Source organism: Eretmochelys imbricata, chromosome 2 (genome assembly GCF_965152235.1).
Source record: "Eretmochelys imbricata isolate rEreImb1 chromosome 2, rEreImb1.hap1, whole genome shotgun sequence".
In the NCBI taxonomy this organism is placed as follows: domain Eukaryota; kingdom Metazoa; phylum Chordata; order Testudines; family Cheloniidae; genus Eretmochelys; species Eretmochelys imbricata.
The window spans coordinates 238,778,405-238,805,530 of NC_135573.1; the positions used below are offsets into that span (position 1 = coordinate 238,778,405).

The 27,126-nt window shown below is 41.5% G+C and overlaps 1 protein-coding gene across 1 annotated transcript in view; it reads left to right on the forward strand.

Annotated features, from left to right (window-relative positions):
- Positions 1 to 12,644: 12,644 nt before the first annotated feature.
- Positions 12,645 to 27,126, forward strand: part of SVIL (supervillin) — a 106,466-nt gene continuing 91,984 nt past the window's right edge. Inside the window, exons 1-3 of the mRNA XM_077808759.1 lie at positions 12,645 to 12,705; positions 15,650 to 15,716; positions 23,016 to 23,107. Coding sequence (XP_077664885.1) covers positions 12,645 to 12,705; positions 15,650 to 15,716; positions 23,016 to 23,107 — 220 coding nt within the window. The remainder of the gene's footprint in view (positions 12,706 to 15,649; positions 15,717 to 23,015; positions 23,108 to 27,126) is intronic.

A 27,126-nucleotide genomic window follows, 5' to 3' on the forward strand; every position in this document is an offset into this window, starting at 1 on the left:
CTTCTCTCAGAAGCACCATAGAATCATAGAATATCAAGGTTGGAAGGGACCTCAGGACGTCATCTAGTCCAACCCCCTGCTCAAAGCAGGACCAATCCCCAATTAAATCATCCCAGCCAGGGCTTTGTCAAGCCTGACCTTAAAAACTTCTAAGGAAGGAGATTCTACCACCTCCCTAGGTAACACATTCCAGTGTTTCACCACCCTCCTAGTGAAAAAGTTTTTCCTAATATCCAACCTAAACCTCCCCTACTGCAACTTGAGACCATTACTCCTTGTCCTGTCATCTGCTACCACTGAGAATAGTCTAGAACCATCCTCTCTTGGACCACCTCTTAGGTTGTTGAAAGCAGCTATCAAATCCCCCCTCATTCTTCTCTTCTGCAGACTAAACAATCCCAGTTCCCTCAGCCTCTCCTCATAAGTCATGTGTTCCAGACCCCTAATCATTTTTGTTGCCCTTCGCTGGACTCTCTCCAATTTATCCACATCCTTCTTGTAGTGTGGGGCCCAAAACTGGACACAGTACTCCAGATGAGGCCTCATCAATGTCGAATAGAGGGGGATGATCACGTCCCTCGATCTGCTGGCAGTGCCCCTACTTATACATCCCAAAATGCCATTGGCCTTCTTGGCAACAAGAGCACACTGCTGACTCATATCCAGCTTCTCGTCCACTATCACCCCTAGGTCCTTTTCCGCAGAACTGCTGCCTAGCCATTCGGTCCCTAGTCTGTAGCTGTGCATTGGGTTCTTCCGTCCTAAGTGCAGGACCCTGCACTTATCCTTATTGAACCTCACCAGATTTCTTTTGGCCCAATCCTCCAATTTGTCTAGGTCCCTCTGTATCCTATCCCTGCCCTCCAGCATATCTACCACTCCTCCCAGTTTAGTATCATCCGCAAACTTGCTGAGGGTGCAATCCACACCATCTTCCAGATCATTTATGAAGATATTGAACAAAACCGGCCCCAGGACTGACCCCTGGGGCACTCCACTTGACACTGGCTGCCAACTAGACATGGAGCCATTGATCACTACCCATTGAGCCCGACAATCTAGCCAACTTTCTACCCACCTTATAGTGCATTCATCCAGCCCATACTTATTTAACTTGCTGACAAGAATACTGTGGGAGACCGTGTCAAAAGCTTTGCTAAAGTCAAGAAACAATACATCCACTGCTTTCCCTTCATCCACAGAACCAGTAATCTCATCATAGAAGGCGATTAGATTAGTCAGGCATGACCTTGCCTTGGTGAATCCATGCTGACTGTTCCTGATCATTTTCCTCTCATATAAGTGCTTCAGAATTGATTCCTTGAGGACCTGCTCCATGATTTTTCCGGGGACTGAGGTGAGGCTGACTGGCCTGTAGTTCCCAGGATCCTCCTTCTTCCCTTTTTTAAAGATTGGCACTACATTAGCTTTTTTCCAGTCATCTGGGACTTCCCCCGTTCGCCACGAGTTTTCAAAGATAATGGCCAATGGCTCTGCAATCACAGCCGCCAGTTCCTTTAGCACTCTCGGATGCAACTCGTCCGGCCCCATGGACTTGTGCACGTCCAGCTTTTCTAAATAGTGCCTAACCACCTCTTTCTCCACAGAGGGCTGGCCATCTATTCCCCATGTTGTGATGCCCAGCGCAGCAGTCTGGGAGCTGACCTTGTTCGTGAAGACAGAGGCAAAAAAAGCATTGAGTGCATTAGCTTTTTCACATCCTCTGTCACTAGGTTGCCTCCCTCATTCATTAAGGGGCCCACACTTTCCTTGGCTTTCTTCTTGTTGCCAACATACCTGAAGAAACCATTCTTGTTACTCTTGACATCTCTCGCTAACTGCAGCTCCAGGTGTGATTTGGCCCTCCTGATTTCATTCCTACATGCCCGAGCAATATTTTTATACGGTTCCCTGGTCATATGTCCAACCTTCCACTTCTTGTAAGCTTCTTTTTTATGTTTTAGATCCGCTAGGATTTCACCGTTAAGCCAAGCTGGTCGCTTGCCATATTTACTATTCTTTCGACACATTTGGATGCTTTGTCCCTGTAACCTCAACAGGGATTCCTTGAAATACAGCCAGCTCTCCTGGACTCCTTTCCCCTTCATGTTAGTCCCCCAGGGGATCCTACCCATCCGTTCCCTGAGGGAGTCGAAGTCTGCTTTCCTGAAGTCCAGGGTCCGTATCCTGCTGCTTACCTTTCTTCCCTGTGTCAGGATCCTGAACTCAACCAACTCATGGTCACTGCCTCCCAGATTCCCATCCACTTTTGCTTCCCCTACTAATTCTTCCTGGTTTGTGAGCAGCAGGTCAAGAAAAGCTCTCCCCCTAGTTGGCTCCTCTAGCACTTGCACCAGGAAATTGTCCCCTACGCTTTCCAAAAACTTCCTGGATTGTCTATGCACCGCTGTATTGCTCTCCCAGCAGATATCAGGAAAATTAAAGTCACCCATGAGAACCAGGGCGTGCGATCTAGTAGCTTCTGCGAGCTGCCGGAAGAAAGCCTCATCCACCTCATCCCTCTGGTCCGGTGGTCTATAGCAGACTCCCACCACTACATCACTCTTGTTGCTCACACTTTTAAACTTAATCCAGAGACACTCAGGTTTTTCTGCAGTTTCGTACCGGAGCTCTGAGCAGTCATACTGCTCCCTTACATACAGTGCTACTCCCCCACCTTTTCTGCCCTGCCTGTCCTTCCTGAACAGTTTATAACCATCCATGACAGTACTCCAGTCATGTGAGTTATCCCACCAAGTCTCTGTTATTCCAATCACGTCATAATTCCTTGATATCACCAGGACCTCCAGTTCTCCCTGCTTGTTTCCAAGGCTTTGTGCATTCGTATATAAGCACTTGAGATAACCTGCTAATTGCCCCTCATTCTCAGTATGAGGCAGGAGCCCTCCCCTCACAGACATTCCTGCCTATGCTTCCTCCCGGTATCCCGCTTTCCCACTTACCTCAGGGCTTTGGTCTCCTTCCCCCCGGTGAACCTAGTTTAAAGCCCTCCTCACTAGGTTAGCCAGCCTGCTCGCAAAGATGCTCTTCCCTCTCTTCGTAAGGTTGAGCCCGTCTCTGCCCAACACTCCTCCTTCATGGAAGACCATCCCATGGTCAAAGAATCCAAAGCCTTCTCTCCGACACCACCTGTGTAGCCATTCTTGACTTCCATGATTCGACGGTCCCTACCCAGGCCTTTTCCTTCCACGGGGAGGATAGACGAGAACACCACTTGCGCCTCAAACTCCTTTATCCTTCTTCCCAGAGCCACGTAGTCCGCAGTGATCCGCTCAAGGTCATTCTTGGCAGTATCATTGGTGCCCACGTGGAGAAGCAGGAAGGGGTAGTGATCCGAGGGGTTGATGAGTCTCGGCAGTCTCTCCATCACATCGTGAATCTTAGCCCCTGGCAAGCAGCAGACTTCTCGGTTTTCCCAGTCAAGGCGGCAGATAGATGACTCAGTCCCCCGGAGGAGAGACTACTAGTAAACATGACACGATGGCAGTTTAGCATGTGAAAATTCTGTTGGGAGCTGTGTGAAAACTTTTGTGAATAACAGTAGGAGCTATGGGCATCGAAAGCTAAAGAATTATCAGATGATAGATTTGGTGTGAGTACTCCACAGCAGAACTCTTCTGTACCATTGTAAGAAGTCTCTCACTACCGAAGATTAGCCAAATTAAAAAGTGTTTCAAATGAATGTTTCTATTTTGCTTTCATCTAGTTCAGGAGAAAATACATATATTGGACAGGTTTCAGAGTAGCAGCCGTGTTAGTCTGTATTTGCAAAAAGAAAAGGAGTACTAGTGGCACCTTAGAGACTAACCAATTTATTTGAGCATAAGCTTTTGTGAGCTACAGCTCACTTCATCGGATGCATTCAGTGGAAAATACAGTGGGGAGATTTATATACATAGAGAACATGAAACAATGGATGTTACCATACACACTGTAAGGAGAGTGATCACTTAAGGTGAGCTATTACCAGCAGGAGAGCGGGGGGTGGGGGGTAGGTAACCTTTTGTAGTGATAATTAAGGTGGGCCATTTCCAGCAGTTGACAAGAACATCTGAGGAATAGTGGGAGGGGGTGGGATAAACATGGGGAAATAGTTTTACTTTGTGTAATGACCCATCCACTCCCATTCTCTATTCAAGCCTAAGTTAATTGTATCCAGTTTGCAAATTAATTCCAATTCAAAAGTCTCTCGTTGGAGTCTGTTTTTGACGTTTTGGGCAGTTAGGTGCCTTACTGTCTAGAACGTTGGAAAGTAGCTGTTTGCAACTGATGTAGTGGCCCATTTTTAAGCAAGCAGCAAATGCGTTTATTTGGGAACTGATTGACTTTGAAATAGCAAACGGTCCTAAAATGCGTTGAATGAAAAATAATTGCACTTACCATCTGGGGCTTTATGTTCATGTTGGTAAAACAAACTAACAAAGCTGTAAGCTGCTAGTATCATAAAACGTCAAATGCAATATGTTCCAGCCTCTGCAAGTGAGATTCAGCATCTTCATCACTTTGTATCTAGTAGTCTCCTACAGTGTTTCCTATTGCTGTGTTAATATAGTGAAGCTTTTTTCCTGCTGTTGACAAGGGATAGCTGAGCACCCTCTGTCTGCCAAAAGGTAGGCTGTCAGTTGCTTGCATGCTGTAAGCTTGCAAGGTAAACACTGGATGACCTATAAGCCAGCCAGTCAACTTGCATGTTGCCTTATTAGGTAAGCAACTGAGAATGGTGTCTGGGGACAGAGTATGCTGGATGGCAGCTAACTGAGCAGTCAACTTAGAACTAGATACAGCCCAGATCTATGCGATGTGGCCCAGTGTATCAGTTGTACAGATAATCCATTGCATTTCAGTTCAGTTTTCATAAGAGAGAAAACTTTAGTTTGCAGGTGGCACAAACTAGGCTAAAGAGGATGTGAAGCTCTTTGTAAACACTGTGATTTAGAACAGGGGGCTTCAGTATTACTCTTCACCTGCACAGTGAGCACTTTGATGATATTGTGCATTAGCTCATCACTCTCTCTGATCATCTTGCCGGGGCTTTATGAGATATATTCCTTGTGGAGCCTGTCGTGTCAATCGCTTTTTGTCTGAATACCCTATTAACAGAGAAACCAGTTTTAGAAAAATAATTTGTGACTTTCTGTGTCTTCAGGTAATGTTCTTTTAGCACAGCAGACATACAGTTTCATTTCCCTTCTCAGAAGACTGTTTACTGGCTGAAAGAGTGAATTTATCCTGTGTGAAAGAGAGGGAATAGCAAAACAATTACACACACACACCTCTTTCCTCCCCTCTTGTCAGCCCCACTGTTAGTAGCTTGTTCCTCTCTCGAGTACACTGGAGACTGTCTGGTATATTTGCAATATGCACTAAAGGGGACTAAGAGGAGCGATCTTGCTTTTAGCCATTCAACCCAGGTCACTATGGCAGCTTCCCCTCTGGTCACTGGGCTGGCCAGTTCCCTTTTCATATATTCTTAATGCATTTTGCTCAGAACTTCAGAATGTGACATCAGACTGAAATACACTTGTCACCATGAATGAGCAGTAACTTACCAGAACATTTACAATTGGGCTGCCCTAGGGCTGGCATTCTAGACAGTTGTCATAGTGAAAACTCCTGAGATGTCACCCCAACAATGTGGCAACCTAGAGAAAGAGAGAGAACAAAATGTAGTGAGACGCCAGCACTAAGAAAAAATAGCAGTTAATGTTAAATATTTTGTTTAAACATTATAGCTTTTTATAGCGTCATAGGCTCCCTTATGACTTAGTGTCTGCCTCATCGCAAGGCTTGGAAATGACCATTATATTTCTAAGTAACTAGTCATGGTGTAGCTTGTGAAATGGGGACAGTGCTGTAGTGGTAAACAGAATTGATGTTTTCCTTTAGCAATCAAATATCTTTGTTTTGAAGGCTTTCTTGCAGCTGGTCGACTCTTCCTTGGGCGAGTCCTGATCTTTGCATTAGAATACACTCTTATATGGTAGAGTAGTCTAACCGAGCTCTTTTTCCTGGCTTAGCTGCACAGGACCACTTTCCATTTGTCTGCCAACCAGACTGCTTAGCGCGGGGGTGGTCAACCCGTGACTCCAGAGCCCCATGCGGCTCTTCAGACGTTAACGTGCGGCTCCCTGTCTAGGCACCGACTCCGGGGCTGGAGCTACAGGCGCCAACTTTCCCGTGTGCCGGGGGGGGCTCACTGCTCAACCCCTGGCTCTGCCCCAGGCCCTGCCCACCCCTCCCGCCCCCTCCCTGAGCCTGCCGTGCCCTCACTCGTCCCCATCTCCCCCCCGAGCTTCCTGCACGCCACAAAACAGCTGATTGAGAGGGAGGGGGAGGCGCTGATCAGCAGAGCTGCGGTGGGTGGAAGGCGCTGGGAGCGGGTCACAGGGGAGCTGATGGGGGCGCTGCTGATGTATTACTGTGGCTCTTTGGCAACGTACATTGGTAAATTCTGGCTCCTTTTCAGGTTCAGGTTGGCCACCCCTGGCCTAGAGTTAACAGAATTCCACTCAAGAGGATCATCTTGTAGTTGGGAGGAGACTGAAGTGAATATAAGTATGGGAAGGTGGAGAGGAAACAGTTTCTAGGAAGGAGGCTGGCACTCCCTCACTGACAAAGCTTGTCAGGATGGCATGGTTTTTGCAAGCAATGCCTCTGAATACTGACTAGGCAAGTCCTTGTTCAATTCCAGGAGAAGTAGGGTTGCCTATTCCTGGAGAATTCATCACCTGACTTAATCTTTATTTAAAGATTAATCTTTAATTTCTGGAGAGTCTAGAACAATCCTGGAGGGTTGGCAACCCTAAAAGAAGAGATCCAGTTCACCTCACAGTTAAGTAAGAAGTGAATCTTCTTGTTGAGCAAGTAGGGGGGAAAACAGATGTTTTTACAATGCTATGGCTAAATGTGGCAGACCTGCCTGCACAAGCAATTATGTGACAGGAGACTGAGAGCGTCTCAGAACGTAGCTGTTTAGAGAAGGAGAATTGAATTGAATTGGAGGTGGGTTTAAATTACTTAACCTGTTTGAACAAAAAAATTAAAAGCCTCTGGAGGACAAGCGCTTTATTGTGAACCACATCCAGAAGCTTGCAAGCTTACAGCAATGGAATTTCATGGACAAGGCAAAACTCTGGTTCACTTTTTGTATACTGTAACAGGAGAAATGTGGTTTTAATACATTTCAGCCACTGGTGATTTCTCATGTTGATATATCTTTAACCTGGTTTTGACTTCATGCTTCATAAACTACTGATATCCAAAACCGCACAAGATTTTAATTTAATTAGGTATGGCTTTATCTCATATTTTTTAAAATCTTTAATGTTATGCATAGCAAAAATTCAATGTGGGTGTGAAGATTTTTGGCAAAATTGCTGATTTAATGGATTGCAGTAATTCAGTATTGTAATGAGTTACATGTCGACTTACTTCAAAAACTCTACAAGCCATCTTTGCTTTAAAAGCCTCAGACTTCTGAATAGAGAGACAAGGTAGAGGAAGTAATATCTCTTATTGGACCAACTCCTGTTGTCTCTTTCACCAAGAGAAGTTGGCCCAATAAAAGAATATCACATCATCTACCTTGTCTCTTAAATATCCTGAGACTATCACACTGTATACAGACTTCTGATTTTCATTCACTCACAGAGGGAATCAAAGATGGTGTCTAGACACTGCAGTTTGTCCATATCAGCTTTCAGAAGGTTAAGGGGTTCTTGGTATAATAGAATACGTAGATTCTGTTAGGACTACACTAAGTATTGACTGCTTTATTAACAAATGGTGCTAGGTCACCCTAATCAAATGAATGAAACCATACCCAATGTACATGCAAATCAGTCTATAATGCATATTTCAATGTGTTCATTTTCAAACAGTGGTGTACATAATTAAAAAAATCAGTTCCAAATGTACGGCAGACTTGAGAGAGTAAACAGGAGATTATTTTCCTGGGGATGCCTAACAAAGAAGGGTCTAGAAAAGATATACTTTATACTTCTAGAACAATAAACCTAACACTAGCACGGAAAGGAATGTAATAGGACTTGAATTGGTTTTACTGTGTATTGATACAGTTCCTCTGTTTAAAATAGTGTTAGAATTATTAACTTAAAAGAATTCTTTATGAACTCTGAAGCTGTATTATAGATTCAGGAGCATTTCAGGTAAATCTGATTTTATTTGGGTCAATTCTGTGTCTTGCTGATACCCCTATATGCTACAGTAGATCACTGGGATGGGGAAATGGGCTTCTCTGACATGAGCCAGAATTTACATGGATGCGTAATACTTTTTTTTTTTTTTTAAGTGTTGATCTTAAATCATGCTATAGGCTTGACATACAGTCTAGTGAATATTGACATGCATTACGTGACTGCTGGAATAAATCCTTCCATGCCTCCATCTTTCTTAAAACTTACTGCTCTTGGAAGCAATAGATAATCTTTTTCAGGAGACGTGTTAAAATTGGTGCCTTTTTCAAGAAATGTTGCTTCTTTTGTTCTTTGCTTACTGAAACAGTAATGCAAAGAGTATCTAGATTCTTGGGGTGCATACAGAAGTACTGGTTCTTTTTCCCAAGTGAGAATTCATGTGTAAGTATATAGAACAGGTGGATGGGCACCTTTTCAACACATCTGGCATTTTACAGCAGATAGCTCAGTACTCAGAGTGCCATTTTACTGACCATAAGAATGGCCATACTTCCTTTTGTTTGTTTTAAACCTGCTGCCTATTAATTTCATTTGGTGGCCCCTAGTTCTTGTGTTATGACCACTAACTTTGTTTTTGATCTCTTCACATGTGACCTATTTTAAACTACCTGACACAGGTGATGCAATGCAGAGTTCTATTTATCTGAAGACTTGTCCAAAATAGCAATACTAACCACAGAGCACAAACCCGTTTGCACAATAATTATATAATAATTACACAGAAACATAGGATTCTGGAACTTACTGCACAACAATAGAAGTGATAAAAGGAAAGTGAAAAGGATTAAACATACTCCCCACTCAAGGGTTGATCTCATGTCAGGAGATTTTATCCCAGATTAGAAATCCTGCATAAATTACTTTCACTAAGGAAAATGAGAATACCACTTGCAAATATACATAGGGGGAGGGGGTGATGAGAGTGTATATGAGGTTGACTGATGTCATCAACACACAATATATTGTATTTAAAAAACTGTGTGCAGTCTTGCTTGAACATAGTGTGGATCATCATTTTCTGTTGAACGTACCACAGGACAAATACTTTAATTTTATATAACTTTATTTTGTGGGCTGTGTTGTGGTTGTTCGTTTTTCTTTCTTTCTTTCTGGAACCATTAGGAAAAAATGCCAACTTTGTCCTGAATTTGTGGTGATTTTGTTTTGTTTTGTTCTTGTTGCATGTGGCCACAGTCCCCCGAGTCTTGTGATTGTGGCACCACCTAAGATGCCATTTGCAGACAGGCTTGAAAACAAACTCCCAAGAACTAAAACTCAAAATTTAATATTTTTTAAAATGTCGTGATTGGGGGTGGGGGTGGGGGTGGGCTGACTCCTGGACAAAGCTGTATTGTATGTTGAGAGCAGCTTACAAGCAGTCTGAGTTCTAGCTTTGTCGGTGTCCCCAAACAAAATGATGACATTTTGCCGCAGTTCCTGAGGGAAGTTACAGAACAATCTTCAGCTGCCAACAGATCTTTCGTGGGCAGTCTGTTTTTGATCAGAAATGTATGCTTAACCTAATTTTTTCATTAACTGCAATTTTAACTTCCAGCTGTGCTCATATATTAGAGGCATCTGACATTTAAAAATTGGTCTGGGGGATGGGATGGGCAACGGCAGACCTATAACATAGCCTTGCTATATCACCGAGATGGACATGCTTCTGCTCTTGGTCACTAGATCATTCTGAAGGACAGAATGGCCACCTTGAAATATTTGGAGATCTCCCTCTCCATGGAAAAGATTCCATCCTAGGAAATGGCAGCAGCTTCTAAGCAGACATGCAATAGAAAACTGAACCGGCTGATACTTTCATTTTATCTTCTTCTTGCTAACTCTCACATTTTCATGTATAAAAGGTTTGGGATTTTTCTGTTTTTTAATGCCAAATTGATGGGCCTTCTCACGGGACTGGTTTTAGTGTGTAACAGCAGTCTCGTCACTGTGCTGACCCCATGGGCCTTATGAAACTAGGTTTGCCAAAAAGGTCAGGTCAGATTGTGTGTATTGGGGAGAGGGTGGACTTGCTCATTATATAAAGGATGGAGAAACTCTTGAAGACGGAAGTATGTGTCCAAATTCCCCATCTCTGTGTGGCGCCACACTGCTATTGTATTTTAATCCTCTGCCTCCAACAGAACTAATTCTGAAGGACCGGAACAGACCCATTATCCGAGCGTGGTGTGACAGTAATGTAGGGTCACAGAATGCTGTGTTAGAAGTAGTATTCAGTGCTAAGATCAGATGGGGTGTATTCATGGCTATCCTGCACAGAGCAGCACTTGGCGAATAATTCCAGTGTCAGGTGAAGAGAGCTTGATGCTGAACTCTAGACCAAATGATCATTTGGAAAAAATCAGATATGGATATTCTCTGTAGCAGTTCATCTATTCCCTCCCCCCCACCCCCCCAACTTAAGCCCTTCATAGTAGTTATCTTTACACTCATATGCTACCCCCTGCATTCTTGAACTGTCAGCCCTGAACGCGAGGAGAGGAAGTGCGACCCACAGTAGTGTCTGTCATAAGTTCTGCTTTCACAGTGGAATTGGCAGCTGTTCTGGAATCTCAGGCTTATTTACACATCCTATAAGTAGCATTTGAACACTGAGTAAGAATTCATTTAAAATTACTAAGTTCATAGAGGGGTGTTTTGAAGTTATGATGTTCTTCCAAAACTACATACACTTTTTTCCTGCTCATTGTATCTCTACCACAAGCAAGATTTTGGCTAAAGTCCCAGAGGAGACTTATATAGAGGGTGAGTGAAGGAGTACAAGATGCCTTCAGCTGACAGGGATAAGGCATTTGGGCCTATCACAAAGAAGGTGGGTCCATTTTAGAGATAATGGCCATAGCCTACTTCCCCACCCCACTGTACCCCCCAAAATTGCAACACGTAGACCTGGTAACCAGGAGATGTCTGGCTATACCCCTGGAACCCAGATCCGGTCTTCTGTATTGAACATACTGCAGGCTGCTTAAGGAAACTGGAAGAAGGAATAGGCTTTCCCCCCCCCCCGAATCGAGTCATAAATTACTCCTAAAAACCAAAGCAAATAAAAGCAATCCACTTCAAACAACCTGGCAGGCATACATACTGCTTCCTGGTAAACTGGCTGAAATTAACATTTTCTTTTCTTTTGAATGGACAGTATATTGTAACTTAGCTGTCTCCTAACGTTAAATCCAAAATAGCATCTTTCCTGTGTTTGTATTGGGGTAGTGTATAGAGACCTGTATGACGGATGAGGTCCCCATTGAATGAGACACCATACAGGTGCATAATTTAGCACAGTTCCTGCCCCAAGGAACGTACAGCCTAAGTAGGCAGTGGCTCTACACCTGCACACCCATAAGCTAGTGTTTTGTAAATCTAACACTCCTGACTGCTATTTAGTCTTCTATTGATATTTAATCATTTAAGTGGTTCTGAGTGGAGGAGGAGGGGGAAGGAGAGTACTAGTTATACAATAATTGCCTTTGGCTGTTTTGGGTTTGTGCATGAATTTTTCTGTCACAGCCATATTTAACACCTCTTTGTTCTTTTGGTTACTTCGTTTTACTCCTGAGATGATCAAACAGGTCTGCTTTGTAAAACAGTTATTGCACCATTCTGAAAAAGTGCTTCCAGATTTTTAGAATGGAATATAAAGGTTCCTGAAATTCTCATTCTTGAAGTCCACAGTGAATCCAAACCCTATAAAAACTAGTTTAAAATAAACGTGGCACCTATGCTATACTTGTTAGATAAATTGTCTGACAGTTCTACACCACCTGTCTCAAATTAAAATGAGTGTCCGGGTATCTGTTCTTAACTCCCCTTCTCCGACCAGTAATTTTGTTCATATGTTACCCATAAATCTTGGCTGCTTAAACATTCCTTTTTGGCCTATCGGATGGGCAAAATGTTAAGCATAATGACATGATTAAAAGTCAGTCTTTTGACAGCCCAGTTGCTGTGCTTTACTTTGTGCTTAAGCATTCTTTGCAGTTTATTCTGCTTAGAGATAAGAAGGAATTACTTGTCTTTTGGAGAGAAATTTATTTTCCTGTAAAGAATATTGGGTTTCTACAATATCTTCTTGCTAGAATATAATTTGTGATTTGGCTAGAGCTTTGAAGTAGTAATATTATAAAGCTCCCAATCACCATTGTCCAATTTGTTTTAGAATTCATGTGCCTAATTTCGCTTGTAATCTGATTACTGGGCTTGAGCTGCTCTACTTTGCAGCCTATTGCTATGCATTTACTATACTCCCTGGGACGCGGTAGCCTGACAGCTTCAGTCCTGTGCTATGAAAAATCTCTACACAGTATTGCTTAGACGGGCCTAGGGCTGTGGCTGGTTGAGAATTAGCTCCCATTGTAGTTTCTCATTGCTGAATCCTTTGTTTGTGCAACCATGTTCAGAAATCCTTGGATCTCCAGCTATCTGGGAAATGTTAAATACTCTGAGGAGCAAGGTAAGAGTTCAAAGTGGATAGAGAAGAATGCAGTAGATTTCTCTTCTCTCCCCCCCCCCCCTTTTTTTTAATGTGTGTATATATATGCATACTATTTGTCCTTTCATAGAAGCATTTGGTACTTTAATAATTACTACTCAGTTTGGCATCTAGTCTATTTTATAATTTCCTCAAAGGTCACTTTTCAAAAATCCGATTAGATGGATCTTCTAATTAGCTTAGCTTGCAGTTGAATTAAGGCCTTCAAATGTACTGAGTAACAATGGAATGTCCAGGTTTCCTAATTCAGTATTCTAACTGAATATATTTTAACTGCTTTTATTTTTAACCACTGTTTTTAAGATTGAGTGGGAATATATTGAATAGTTAAACTCAGAAGCAAGTTCATAATTTAACACTGAAGTAAATATACTCTGAATTGTAAATACAAATACTTAACATTATTTCTGATAGGATTATAAATGTGTTTATAATCTTCCTGTGACTGTTAAGGGAACACAATATTGTTACATTTGTAGTGATTTCTCTTTAGCATACTAGACTGTGTACATTTTTAGATTAACCATTGAAAGAGCCACCTTAAAATGATTTTTCTGTGGACTCCTTAAGTTTTCCTGAAAGGAGCCTTTGCCATTCTTTCAATTCTTTTTTAATAACTAAATTTTAAGGTTTAGTAGATTGTGACAGTAAGTTACTTTATTACACTCTAACAAGTCTTCAACATGTGAATGAATCAAGGCAAGGGGACCAATAAAATATCATAGCTGTATACCAGAAACAAGTTTTTGTGGGAGCAGATGCATTTGCCCTATAAAGTGCACAGCAATTTAAAAATGTTAAATGTTGATAAATGTGTTTCATGGGTAACAAAGAGTCCGTCATGTGTCTCTGCGAGCCACGGCTCCTTCCCCCTTCTTCAAATTTCAGATGGTGAAAGCTGCTCTCTCCCTTTTTTGGCTGTGGTGGGAAGGAATTTTTCTGTGGCCTACATGTGGTTTTCGTAGTGGACAGCTGTTTTTGTACCAAATAGTATAAGATGGGTTATATACTGTTAGAATGGTTATAAATTTTATGCATGCCTGGTTTTGATTAACCAAACTCATACTGCGTTGGATTTTTTGTGGAGAATTTTTATCCGCTCTGCTTTTACATTATTATAAATCTGACTTTTTTAGAAAATGCTTGTGGAGAATTTTGTTAAAAATTATTAGTGTTATGGTTTGTAAACCATTCGTAAATCTTTGCTTATAACACTTTGTAACTGGTCTTACAAAATGTCTCTGCTGTGTGATTAATGAGCTTTATTTTCCATGTAGTTAGTTGGAAAGAGAAACAAAATGCCAGCAAAAAACAGGAAAGATGATAATGCCTATGTATACTAGAAGAATGCTGTTTACTTAACAAGATTGCTTGAAATACTGAATTGTTTCAGTGTATTTCAGTATTCTAGAAAAAGGTCGTTGGTTTACATGTTTTCTAGCCTTTTTATAATCCTATTTAAATGGTCTCCATTTAAATCTATGTATCTCTGAGGCGTGGGAAGAGAGAATGAGCAAGCAAATTTTTAAAGGTTGTACAGACATCAGACCCTTTGAAAATGCAGCTCTTGGTAACCAGCTACATTAAACCTAATTACACCATTATTGTATCAATATCCCTTGGTTACATCATAGGTTCCATCAAGCTTATATATAGCTGTGTCAGGTACTGATTACAAACCTGTTGTTCCTCGACATGGTTACACAACAGTACCATCTTAGTGTAGATGGCACATAACCAGCTTTTAACCATGTCCTCAAATCATGTTAAAGTGTTGGTCATGTAGCAGTCTACATTGCAAGATGCAACAGTCCCTCAGTTATGTCAAGGAACAACCATTCTGTATCTTGGTCCCCTGAGACAACTCACTTCAGTGCAGATGGGACCAAAGTCTGTTTCCCCACTAGGAGTAAAATCATAGTAGCTTCATCTGTGTTTAAATATCTGCTAGCTGGTTTCTAGCACAATGTCCCTGACTGGAATGTTTCTCAGCCTCCTAACCTTACTGCACTATTGACTGCTTACCTCCCTAATGGTTCTTCAATATTAGGAGTTCTGTGCGAGAACCCTGCCAGCTATAAATGTTTAAACAGGATTATATCTAACACAGCTTTACACCCACGGTGGGCAAGACCCAAGGATGGAAATGACTAAACATATTTCCAGTTTATTCACGAAGATTGTTTGGTTGTTGCCAGATACTAGGGGAACCTTTACTAATGTTTGTTACTGACATCAGAATAGGGTGACCAGAGGGCAAGTGTGAAAAATCGGGATGGGGGTGAGGGGTAATAGGTGCCTATATAAGAAACAGCCCCCAAAATCGGGACTGTCCCTATAAAATCAGGAAATCTGGTCACCCTACATCAGAATACATTGCTGCATCAAACATTTACTTAGGTATGTCTGATTTTTGCAGCGAATGTGCAGTTTTTATAATAATGCTAGGGTCCAACCCATGTTTGTTACAATATGCTTTTGTAACCCTTTTCATCTTCAAAGTACTTTATAAACCTTAAACTCGATACTCCCATGTTAAGCAGGCAAATATGTCCATTCTACGGTCAGGGAAACTGAGTAAGTAACTTGCCGAAGATCACAGAGGAAGATGCAGCCAGAGTCAGGGTTAGAATTTAGTAGTTCCTGGCTCAGTCTCTTGTGTTTAAACGACTTGAACCATATATATTTAGTTGTCACAAACCATATTAAAAACTTATTGGAACATATGGTCTCTGTACTTTTTCTCAAGACTTTGTTGTCACCATTTTAGGCCTGCAGCTGTACATATGCATTCAACTATAGAATCTAAGACACTACTGTTTCCAACATCAGAGAGTTGAGATAATGATACAGCCATTTAAATATTAATACATGGCCTCTTTACTGTGTTTTTCCTTTCTCATAGATTTTGACAAAGAGAATTCAATCAGATTTAAAACCTCAAAACTACTCCAAAGAAGGAGAGCATTAAGGTAAAACATTGTAAAATTCCTTTTATCTGTCCAGTTTCTTGATAGTAAGATTATAACCTGTAATAACCATTTGAATCTGTGTTGCTTCTGACATATTTGAAAATTATTCTTTGCCTTAACAACTTGACAGAAAGCTATGTATCTGACCTGGGTATTCAAAGCTCTAAATGCCTATTAGTTAGGTGTCTTGGAGTAACTTATTTAAATATTTGCTCAACAGGACTCTAATATACCAAGTACCTCTTTTTTTTTCGTGGCTCTTTCTCTCCACCTTTATTGTTCCAGCCCCCCCCCCCCCATTCTTTGTGCGTTGTAGGGGAAAAGGGAATAGGAAAACCTTAAAGTGGGCGACATAGGAGAAATCAAAATGAACACAATCGAGGAGAGGGACTTAACTGTGATATCAAAATCTTTCCCTTTCAAAGTACAAGTGGGGGAAATGATGTAAGGGGAGAATGAGAAACAAGAACTGTATGCCCAATTTGTAGGGTGGCAAATCTATTTTATGATGGTGTATTTCTGTTATAATATTAAATCCTGAAGAAAAATATCCCATAGTATATGGGAGGAAGCAGTGGCTGAACACTGTAGCCGATGGGATTTGAGTCAAATTGCTGTTTGCTTCTGGATATGTAACTAGGTTAATGGAGCAGCTAATTCAAACATTACATGCTACAGTGGCAGGTAAAGTTTTCAAATGTTAATCCCGGTTGTCTAAAAACAACTGCCTGTCCAAAAATTGTCAGAGGAGAGCAGTACAGCTAGTTTGATTCTTAAATTCTCTTCTTATGCAGCACAGAAAAATGATTGCATTTAGAGGAATAAACTAAAATATGGAGATTAGGAAATGCTACCAGACACATTTGACATTATTCATGTGGATTCCTGAAGATTATTCTTTTATTAAACTTTTCATTGGGGAAAATACTCCAACACTTTTTATTATGTCTGGAAATAAACGGGAGCTTGTGGCACCCCATGATCTTGATCAGGCTTCATGAAATATAATTACAAGGCATCTTCCAGCTGAGGATGTTGGATGCATTTCTTTTCTCTGAATCCTGTGCAGAATCCAGATCTGACAATGGCTTTGTTAAGGAGAAAACAGAAGAGAAGGTGATAAAATAACTTTTTCAACTTCAGCCAGAAAAATGCAAGAAAGGCAAACAGTAAAAATCCTGAGTGTGTGCCATAAATCATTTTAATACTAAAAAATGAAGTGTTTAACAGTAAAGTACAGCAACACAGAAGTTTCTAGTGCAGCTGCCAGAATCAGCATCTAATCATATTAAGTTACCTTTTAGGTTTTTGGAATGAGGAACGAATATTCCTAGAATGTGGGAGTAGGGGGAGGGAATTTAAAGATTTTTTTTTTTTAAATACTAGATTACGTATAAATCAAGAGACCACAGATTATCTGACCCAACAGGAGCAGCTAATGTTGGGGCTGCAACAACTCTTCCAGCAGAAAATAACTAATGGAGCAAAGGAGAGAATTTCTAAATATTTTCCCCATCTACAAAAAGAAAATCAGTGAGAAATAAATGAATTGTCAGCATCTTATTAAAACCTTTGCCTCTCATGACCTGCAGTACTGAAACCATAGTTCTTAGTTACCATAATCTCACTACTTTTAATTCAGTTGAGCTTACAAATAAACATTTGTATTTAATGTTATAAGGAGGGGATTTGTCCCACTGTAGGAGGGGAATTTCTGTATGTACGCAGTACCCCAGCTGAACCAAGCAACAAAAGGATCTCAGTCCCTCCCCAACTCACTTCACCCAGTACCTGCCCACCTTGACTTTCCCTCCCAGCTATGCATGAGCATGACTCACACCATGCAAGGAGGACTGAGCTCGGGCGTTCCTTCACGTTTACCTCAGTCGCTCTATGGGCAAGGATTGCCAATGTATTTCAAAAATAAGGGACTGCGTTCTTAGCACTCGCACCCCACCTTCCGATATTATTTATTTATTTATTTATTAAGAATTATTAACCAGTATTCACCTACGTTTGCTAGGACTATTTCTTGCTGTTTTTGCAGCACTCAACAACACCCGATTTTGCTGTACAGAGATGAAGAAATAAGGGACGTCCCTAGTAATAAGGGCCTGTTGGCAACCCTAAACTCTGGGCTGGGATGAGGGTGCCCCTACTCCAGGATACTCCTAACTCCCTTGTTACCCTGTTAACCTGTAATCCCTGCCATTCACTTAAACACATATACAGTTTATTTACACTAAAGCTGTTTCTTTGGGGATTAAAGAACACCCTGGAAGCATTGTGAGGAGATGGATTGGGTAGGGGGTCAAAGCAGTCTCTCACATGCAATAAACTTTACAGTAACAACAAATTTACGAGTCCAGCAAAGTCTTCCTGGACCTGGATGTGTTGCTGTGATGGTGCTGGTGTGGCACTGCCCCAGGATGGGGTTTGGCTCCATGATAGAACCCATTCTGCCCTACTGTCAGGCCACGTCCCCCTATGGCTCTGGCACTTGATGCCCTCCATCTCTTTCTCTCTCCCTAAACCAGTGCACACAACTCTGCTGCATGAGCAGGAGACTCGCCCCAGCGCTCTCTCCCCCATCTGCGGCTGCTCTCTCCTCAGCCGTGTTCTGAGCAGCTGCTCTCTCCCTGGCTATCTTATTCTGCCCTGGCAGCCCCAGCTCACGCTGAGGAAGACCCTGGGCTATTGACTCCCTCATTGACCTGCCCACCCTGCTGATCGGATTGGCGTGGATGCTGGCCTCCCGCATTAGCCCTGGGGACTGTCAGTTTCAGGATCCTGAGTCCTCTTTCACCATTCTCCTTTCTCCTGGAATTGGGAAAGGCCAACCAAAAAATCCACACAGATTTCAATAAGAGGCCCCTCACATTGTGATAAGTGCTAAATGCATCTCTGCTTTCTCAGGACTTCTGTATTTCTTTATACCATATTCTTTGGATAAATTGTATTGTTTTTAAAGAGCAATATCTTCCTTTTTGCCTTTTACTATCGGTATAGACATGCTGTCTGGGTAAAGCAGTACAAGGCATTGATTTGATTAAGTAAATGTTTTTGAAATAGTCAGATGGCAGCATGATGAATTCAGGACACGTTCCCAGAGCTCCCTCAGCAACTTACTACTAAACCTTCCTCAAAATTCTTTATGCGAACTGAAGCTACCTAACTGGCATACTGCCACACCAGTTTACAGCACACATGATCCCATGCAGAAGACTTTTAAAACAACAACAAAAATCTTGAGGCCTTGAGAGAGGGGCTGAGGAAAAGCAGAAAACCCACAGAAGATATAGTGGCCAGTATAGGCAAGGGCTTACGCCCATTGAGTCAAAGGGGGATGTAAGCACATGCTTAATTGAAATGTGCTTAAATGCTTTCCTATGTCAGGAGTCTATATTGAACTAAACTCAAAGTATAATGTTATTTCACATGCACTATGGCAGCATAATCACTGTTGTCAATGGTACTACTAGCCCTATGTCAGTGGCTCTCAACCTTCTAGACTACTGTACCCCTTTCAGGAGTCTGATTTGTCTTGTGTACCCCCAAGTTACACCTCACTTAATAACTACTTGCTTACAAAATCAGATGGAAAAATACAAAAGTGTCACAGCACACTATTACTGAAAAATTGCTTATTTTCTCATTTTTGCCATATGATTATAAAATAAATCAATGGGAATATAAATATTGTACTTACATTTCTGTATATGTTATATAGAGCAGTATAAACAAGTCATTGTATTAAATTTTAGTTTGTACTGACTTTGCTAGTGCTTTTTATGTAGCCTGTTGTAAAATTAGGCAAATACCTAGATGAGGTGATGTACCCCATGGAAGATCTATGTGTACCCCCGGAGTACGTGTACTCCTGATTGAGAACCACGGACCCAGGGATTCAAAAGTCATGAATCAGGCTGACACCCAAAGCTTAGTTTAAGTAATCAGATTTTTAAGTAACTAATTTTGAGTTCATTTACCTTTATAAATTTTGAGTCAATATTGTTCATATTTTCAAGGTTTTCCCCACAATCATGAGGGCTAGGAACTTTTTAAATGAAAGCAGGGATTCTCTTGTAATCAAGCAATGCTAGGATCTGTGGCTTAATGAAAATGACACATCAGGAGAGTTTGGCAACACTGGATACATGGAAATATGCAGTGGGCTTTTCTTAGCCTCTGGCAGCCTAAAATGAAAGCCAGACTTACCCCATTTGCTGATGGCCACAGTATGGTTTTTGAGCCATTAAATTGTTTTATTCCATGCTGAGGTACAGATTTCTGTTATCAACAAGTTAATGGGAATCTGAGCATTCAACTTGCTATTAGCTTTCTTTAGCAGTTAACACAACTTGTCCAGCCAGCATATATTGTAATTTCATCCTCACTTGTAGGGAAAACCCCTCGTGCCTACTTGTGTCATTGTGGGAGACTTTGCCTCTCGTGCACACATCTAGTGGTCACTTTCTTGGTTCAGCAATGGCCAGGCCCAGCCTCGGCATCTTCTCCTGACTTCTGTCTCTGAGTCTTGGCCATGTGTGATGTAATTAAGCCAACCTAAACCACAGTATAGACACTGCAAGATCTTCTGTCGACCCAGCTACCACTTCTCAGAGAGGTGGAGTTAGTACGGTGATGGGAGAACCCCTTCCATTACTGAAGTAAGTGCCTACGTTACAGCTGTGCTGCTGTAGCGGTTCTAGTGTAGGCATACCCTGATTCTCTCAATAGACTCTTCCTAACTTAACATAAGGGATCTCAGTGCCAACTGAAGATGTCTGTACGGTATAACACCTGTATTTTACATAACAATCTCAAAAAATGCTAAACAGTTGAATTTCAAGAAATATTTTTCTCACGTAAATGGACAGTTGAGCCTTTTTTTTTTTCTTAATCAATGAAAGGTGCTGGATGGCCTGCTGTTCTAAAAGCCATGATATGTACACAGATACATAGATGTATGTGTGTCTGTATCATAAATGTCATGTTAACTGTACCCAGGGTGTTCTGTCTGGAATGTGTCATAGTACCGAAAAGATAAATATAACCTGCAACGTTGTGTGAAATGTTAACATTAAAGGTATTTATAAGGAATGCTTTCACCAAGACTATTTCAGATATAAATTAGGGCTGTTAAGCAATTAAAAAAATTAATTGTGATTAATCGTGCGATAAAACAATTTAATCGTGATTAATCGCACTGTTAAATAATAGAATACTATTTCTTTAGATATTTTTGGATGTTTTCCACATTTTCAAATAATATCAATTACAACACAGTATACAAAGTGTACAGTGCTCACTTTATATCTATTTTTGATTAAAAATATTTGCACTGTAAAAAACAAAATAAATGGTATTTTTCAATTCACCTAATACAAGTACGTAGTGCAAACTCTTTTTATCATGAAAGTTGAACTTACAAATGTAGAATTATGTACCAAAAACCCCCCTTCATTCAAAAATAAAACAATGCAAAACTTTAGCTCCTACAGTCCACTCAGTCCTACTTCTTGTTCAGCCAATCGCTCAGACAGACAAGTTTGTTTATATTTACAGGAGATAATGCTGCCCACATGTCACCTGAATGTCACCTGAAAGTGAGAACAGGTGTTTGCATGGCACTGTTGTAGCCAGCATCGCAAGATATTTACATGCCAGATAGGGTGTCCAGATGTCCTGATATTCAGAGCTTTTGCTTATATAGGCACCTATTACCCCCCACCCTGTCTCAATTTTTCACCCTTGCTGTCTGGTCACCCTAATGCCAGATGTGCTAAAGATTCATATGTCCCTTCATGCTTCAACCACCATTTCATGCATCCATGCTGATGACAGGTTCTGCTTGATAACAATCCAAAGCACTGCGGACCAACACATGTTCATTTTCATCATCTGAGTCAAATGTCACCAGCAGAAGGTTGATTTTCTTTTGTGGGGTTCAGGTTCTGTAGTTTCTGCATCGGAGTGTTGCACTTTTAAGACTTCTGAAAGCAAGCTCCACACCTCATCCCTTTCAGATTTTGGAAGACACTTCAGATTCTTAAACCTTGGGTCGAGTGCTATAGTTGTCTTTAGAAATCTCACATTGGTACCTTCTTTGCATTTTGTCAAATCTTCAGCGAAAGTTTTTTTTTAAAGTGAACATGTGCAGAGTCATCATCTGAGATGACTACAACATGAAATAGATGACAGAATGTGGGTAAAATAGAGCCGGAGACATACACTTCTTCCCCAAGGAGTTCAGTAACAAATTTAATTAACACATTTTTTTAATGAGCATCATCAGCATGGAAACATGTCCTCTGGAATGGTGGTCGAAGCATGAAGGGGCATACAAATGTTTAGCATATCTGGAATGTAGGTACCTTGCAATGCTGACTCCAAAAGTCCCATGCGAATGCCTGTTCTCACTTTCTGATGACATTGTAAATAAGAAGTGCGCAGCATTATCTTCCGTAAATGTAAACAAACTTGTTTGTCTTAGTGATTGGCTGAGCGAGAAGTAGGACTGAATGGACTTGTAGGCTCTAAATTTTTACATTGTTTTCTTTTTGTGTGCAGTTGTGTTTAAAAAAAAATCTACATTTGTAAGTTGCACTTTCATGTTAAAGAGAGTGCAGTACTGTACAGTACTTGCATGCAGTGAATTGCAAAATACTGTTTCTTTTATCATTTTTATAGTGCAAATATTTATAATAAAAATAATAATATAAATTGAGCACTGTACACTTTGTATTCTGTGTTGTAACTGAAATCAATATATTTGAAAATGTAGAAAAACATCCAAAATATTTAATAAATTTCAATTGGTAGTCTAACAGTGCGATTAAAACTGCTATTAAGCATGATTAATTTTTTAACCACACTTAATTTTTTTGAGTTAATCGCGCGAGTTAACTGTGATTAATCGACAGCCCTAATATAAATAATAATTTAATGCAGAATGGGCTACTATCTGTTGCAACTAACTCTTCCAAATTCAGTAAAGCCTGGCATTGGTTTAAGTTTCTTTACTCTTTCATAGGTTTACTACTTATCTTATATTACATTATATTATTATAAATCTAATATAGCACTTACATTGCTTCTGTTTACTGTACTACTTTCATTAATTGTCCCATTAATGGCAGTCTGGCCTTGTTTCTGTGTCTCCTGAAATCATGGCAAATACTCTTCTTTGTGTCTGTATGTTAAGGTATCATGAAGTAAATCTCTGTATATCTTGGCTTAATTTGATCTGTAGCTGAAGTGTTCACAGCTCGGTAAACCAGATATTATTATTTTCAGTTTTCAGAAAGAATTTTCATTTGAGGATAAAGAAGAACTTGCTAATAGCACAAAGGACATTGATGCTAATCTTTTAGCAGTGCTTCCAAAAGGTAGGTAAAGTAAGTGTGGATGGGTGCACGCGCGCGTGCGCACATTGGGTAACAAAACTTAATATAGACAAATGCAAGGCACAGTTGAAACTAATAATAGACGCATGGGGCGTGTAAATTAGTTTTCACCTCCCTGTGGAGGCTGTATTAATAACGGAGGAGAACAATACAGAAATTAGGATGCTCTTTTATATAAGTCATTTATTAAATCATTGCCTGTGGAGTTCAGTTTTGTTTTCCTAACTTCAAAAAGGTCAGACAGAAGCTGAAATTCAAAACTTCCTAAAGAAATTATTAGTAGAGCTAGATGAATATTTAGTATAGAAAAAGAACTTGCTTAAATTTACAAAAGAACTTTCTTTTGTTGTGTTTGCAGCCTTTTCTGTTCATCTTTAGCAACTATCCAGGTCACTGAGTTTACTGTATGTAACTCCTCACTTAACGTTGTAGTTATGTTCCTGAAAAATGCGACTTTATGCAAAATGATGTTAAGCGAATCAAATTTCCCTATAAGAACTAATGTAAATGGGGGGGGGGGGGTTAGGTTCCAAGGAAATTTTTTTTTTTTTGCCAGAGAAAAGACATTATATACATATACATATACATTATAAGTTTTAAACAATTTTAAACAAACAGTTTAATATTGTACACAGCAATGAATGATTGTAAAGCTTGGTTGAGGTGGTGGAGTAGGATGGAATATTTCCCAGGGAATGCCTTGCTGCTAAATGATGAACTAGCACTTGGCTGAGCCCTCAAGGGTTAATATGCTGCTGTTAATGTAGCCTCACACTCTACAAGGCAGCATGGACTGAGGCAGGAGGGAGGAAACACAATAGATGCAGGGCAGTAGCTGCAAACACTTCCCTGCAAAAACTGAACATGTTGATGAGCCCACGCTATCCAGCTGGAGCGCACCAATCCCTCCTCCTGACAGCACATGCACAGCTGCACTGGTGCTGACTTTCCAAAGTGCTGTGGGGTGCGTGCATGAGTAAGAGAGAGGGAGAGACTTGCAGTGCCCCTTTAAGTATACTGACTGCACTTCAAGTACGTTGCCCTTTTAAGCAGATCAGCCCATTCAGACAGGAACCAATAGCTTCCTGCAAGCTCTCCGCTCCCCCGCTTCTGTCCCCGAGCCCTGTGACTGTCCCCTCCTCCACTTTGTGGAGAGGAGTTACGGAGTGGGGGGAGGAGCAGGAATAGGGGGACATCCTGACATCAGCACCCCTCTCCCCCCCGCCCTCCCCACCAAGCAGGAAGCTCCCAGGAGCAGCTCCAAGGCAGAGGGCAGGGCAGGAGCAGCATGGCAGTGGGGAGAGGGCCACCTGAACTGCTGCTGGGCAGCTGCCGAGCCACATACCTTACAGGGTATTTAGGGGAGCCGATGGGGGGGGGCTGTTGGCCCCCCCGGTTCTAATCCCCACAAGGAGGGGCTCCTCTTCCAGAGAATCCTGCAAGCAGTGGACAAAGCAGGCAGCTGCCAAACGACCTTATCAGGGAACACTGCGCAACTTTAAACAAGCATGTTCCCTAATTGATCAGCAATGTAACAATGAAACGTTCACCGGGACAGTGTTAAGTAAGGAATTTCTGTACTTAAATAAATATTCAGTGAATTTTAAGCTTATGTGCTAGAATATCTGCACAGGGCATAGTTATAGTACATCTTATTTCAGATGAGATCCTTGGGGGGACAGCCAGGAGTGAGACAGTGTTCCCCAAGTCCCTATCTCATGCAGTTAAACAATCCAGATAAGCATGTGTCAAGGTTCCTCCCCCACTCTGAACTCTAGGGTACAGATGTGGGGACCTGCCTGAAAAACGCCCTAAGCTTATCTTTACCAGCTTAGGTCAAAACTTCCCCAAGGTACAAAATATTCCACCCGTTGTCCTTGGACTGGCCGCTACCACCACCAAACTAATACTGGTTACTGGGGAAGAGCTGTTTGGACGCGTCTTTCCCCCCAAAATACTTCCCAAAACCCTGCACCCCACTTCCTGGACAAGGTTTGGTAAAAAGCCTCACCAATTTGCCTAGGTAACTACAGACCCAGACTTCTTGGATCTTAAGAACAATGAACAATCCTCCCAACACTTGCACCCCCCCTTTCCTGTGAAATGTTGGATAAAAAGCCTCACCAATTTGCATAGGTGACCACAAACCCAAACCCTTGGATCTGAGAACAATGAAAAAGCATTCAGTTTTTTACAAGAAGACTTTTAATAAAAAATAGAAGTAAATAGAAATAAAGAAATCCCCCCTGTAAAATCAGGATGGTAGATATCTTACAGGGTAATTAGATTCAAAAACATAGAGAACCCCTCTAGGCAAAACCTTAAGTTACAAAAAAGATACACAGACAGAAATAGTTATTCTATTCAGCACAATTCTTTTCTCAGCCATTTAAAGAAATCATAATCTAACACATACCTAGCTAGATTACTTACTAAAAGTTCTAAAACTCCATTCCTGGTCTATCCCCGGCCAAGACGACTACAGACAGACACAGACCCTTTGTTTCTCTCCCTCCTCCCAGCTTTTGAAAGTATCTTGTCTCCTCATTGGTCATTTTGGTCAGGTGCCAGCGAGTTTACCTTTAGCTTCTTAACCCTTTACAGGTGAGAGGAGCTTTCCCCTGGCCAGGAGGGATTTCAAAGGGGTTTACCCTTCCCTTTATATTTATGACACGCCCCCCAAATCTCAGCTAGGGTGAAACACTGGCTGGGATTTATTCCTGGAGCTCTAGGAAAAACAGAGTTAATAAGACACATGCATCTCTAAATATACTACCAAGTACATAAAGACTAACAATATTTTCCACATCTCAAGGACAATTTTAACCAGTTGATTCTGGGAAACTTTCACGGGAGAGTGCATCAGCCACTTTGTTAGAAGCTCCTGAGATGTGTTGGATGTCGAAAGCAAAATCTTGGAGAGCTAAACTCCACCGAAGAAGTTTTTTGTTAGTTTCCTTGACGGTGTGAAGCCACTTCAGTGCAGCATGGTCGGTTTACAGGTGGAAACGCCGTCCCCAAACATATGGGCGTAGCTTTGCCAGAGCATAGACAATGGTGTAACATTCTTTTTCAGTGACTGACCAGTTGCTTTCCCTCTCAGACAGTTTTTTGCTGAGAAACACTACAGGGTGGAATTCTTGATCAGGGCCTTTCTGCATTAAAACTGCTCCCACACCACGCTCGGACGCATCTGTGGTTACTAGAAACGGTTTGTCAAAGTCTGGGGCCCTTAGTACAGGGTCAGACATGAGTGTCGCTTTAAGCTTGTTAAAGGCCTTCTGACACTTTTCGGTCCACTGAACAGCATTTGGCTGTTTCTTTTTGGTTAGGTCTGTCAGTGGGGCAGCGATTTGGCTGTAGTGCGGTACAAATCGTCTGTAATAACCGGCCAAGCCTAAGAAGGATTGAACCTGTTTCTTTGACTTTGGGACAGGCCACTTTTGGATAGCATCCACTTTGGCCTGTAGGGGGCTGATAGTTCCTTGACCCACCTGGTGTCCAAGGTAAGTCACTCTGTTTAGGCCTATTTGACACTTCTTAGCCTTAACAGTTAGTCCTGCCTCCCTTATGCGCTCAAGGACTTTTTGTAGATGTTCCAGGTGGTCTGCCCAGGAATCCGAAAATATGGCCACGTCATCAAGGTAGGCGACTGCATATTCTCCTAATCCCGCTAGGAGACCATCTACAAGTCTTTGGAAAGTGGCGGGTGCATTTCGCAGCCCGAAAGGGAGTACATTAAATTCGTACAGCCCGAGATGCGTGACGAAGGCTGACCTTTCTTTGGCAGATTCAACTAGCGGTACCTGCCAGTACCCCTTGGTTAAGTCCAAGGTAGAGATGAACTGGGCCCGTCCCAGTTTCTCTAATAGTTCATCTGTGCGTGGCATTGGATAGTTGTCTGGGCGAGTTACAGCATTTAGCTTACGGTAGTCCACGCAAAAACGTATTTCCCCATCTGGTTTGGGAACTAGAACCACTGGAGATGCCCATGCACTTTC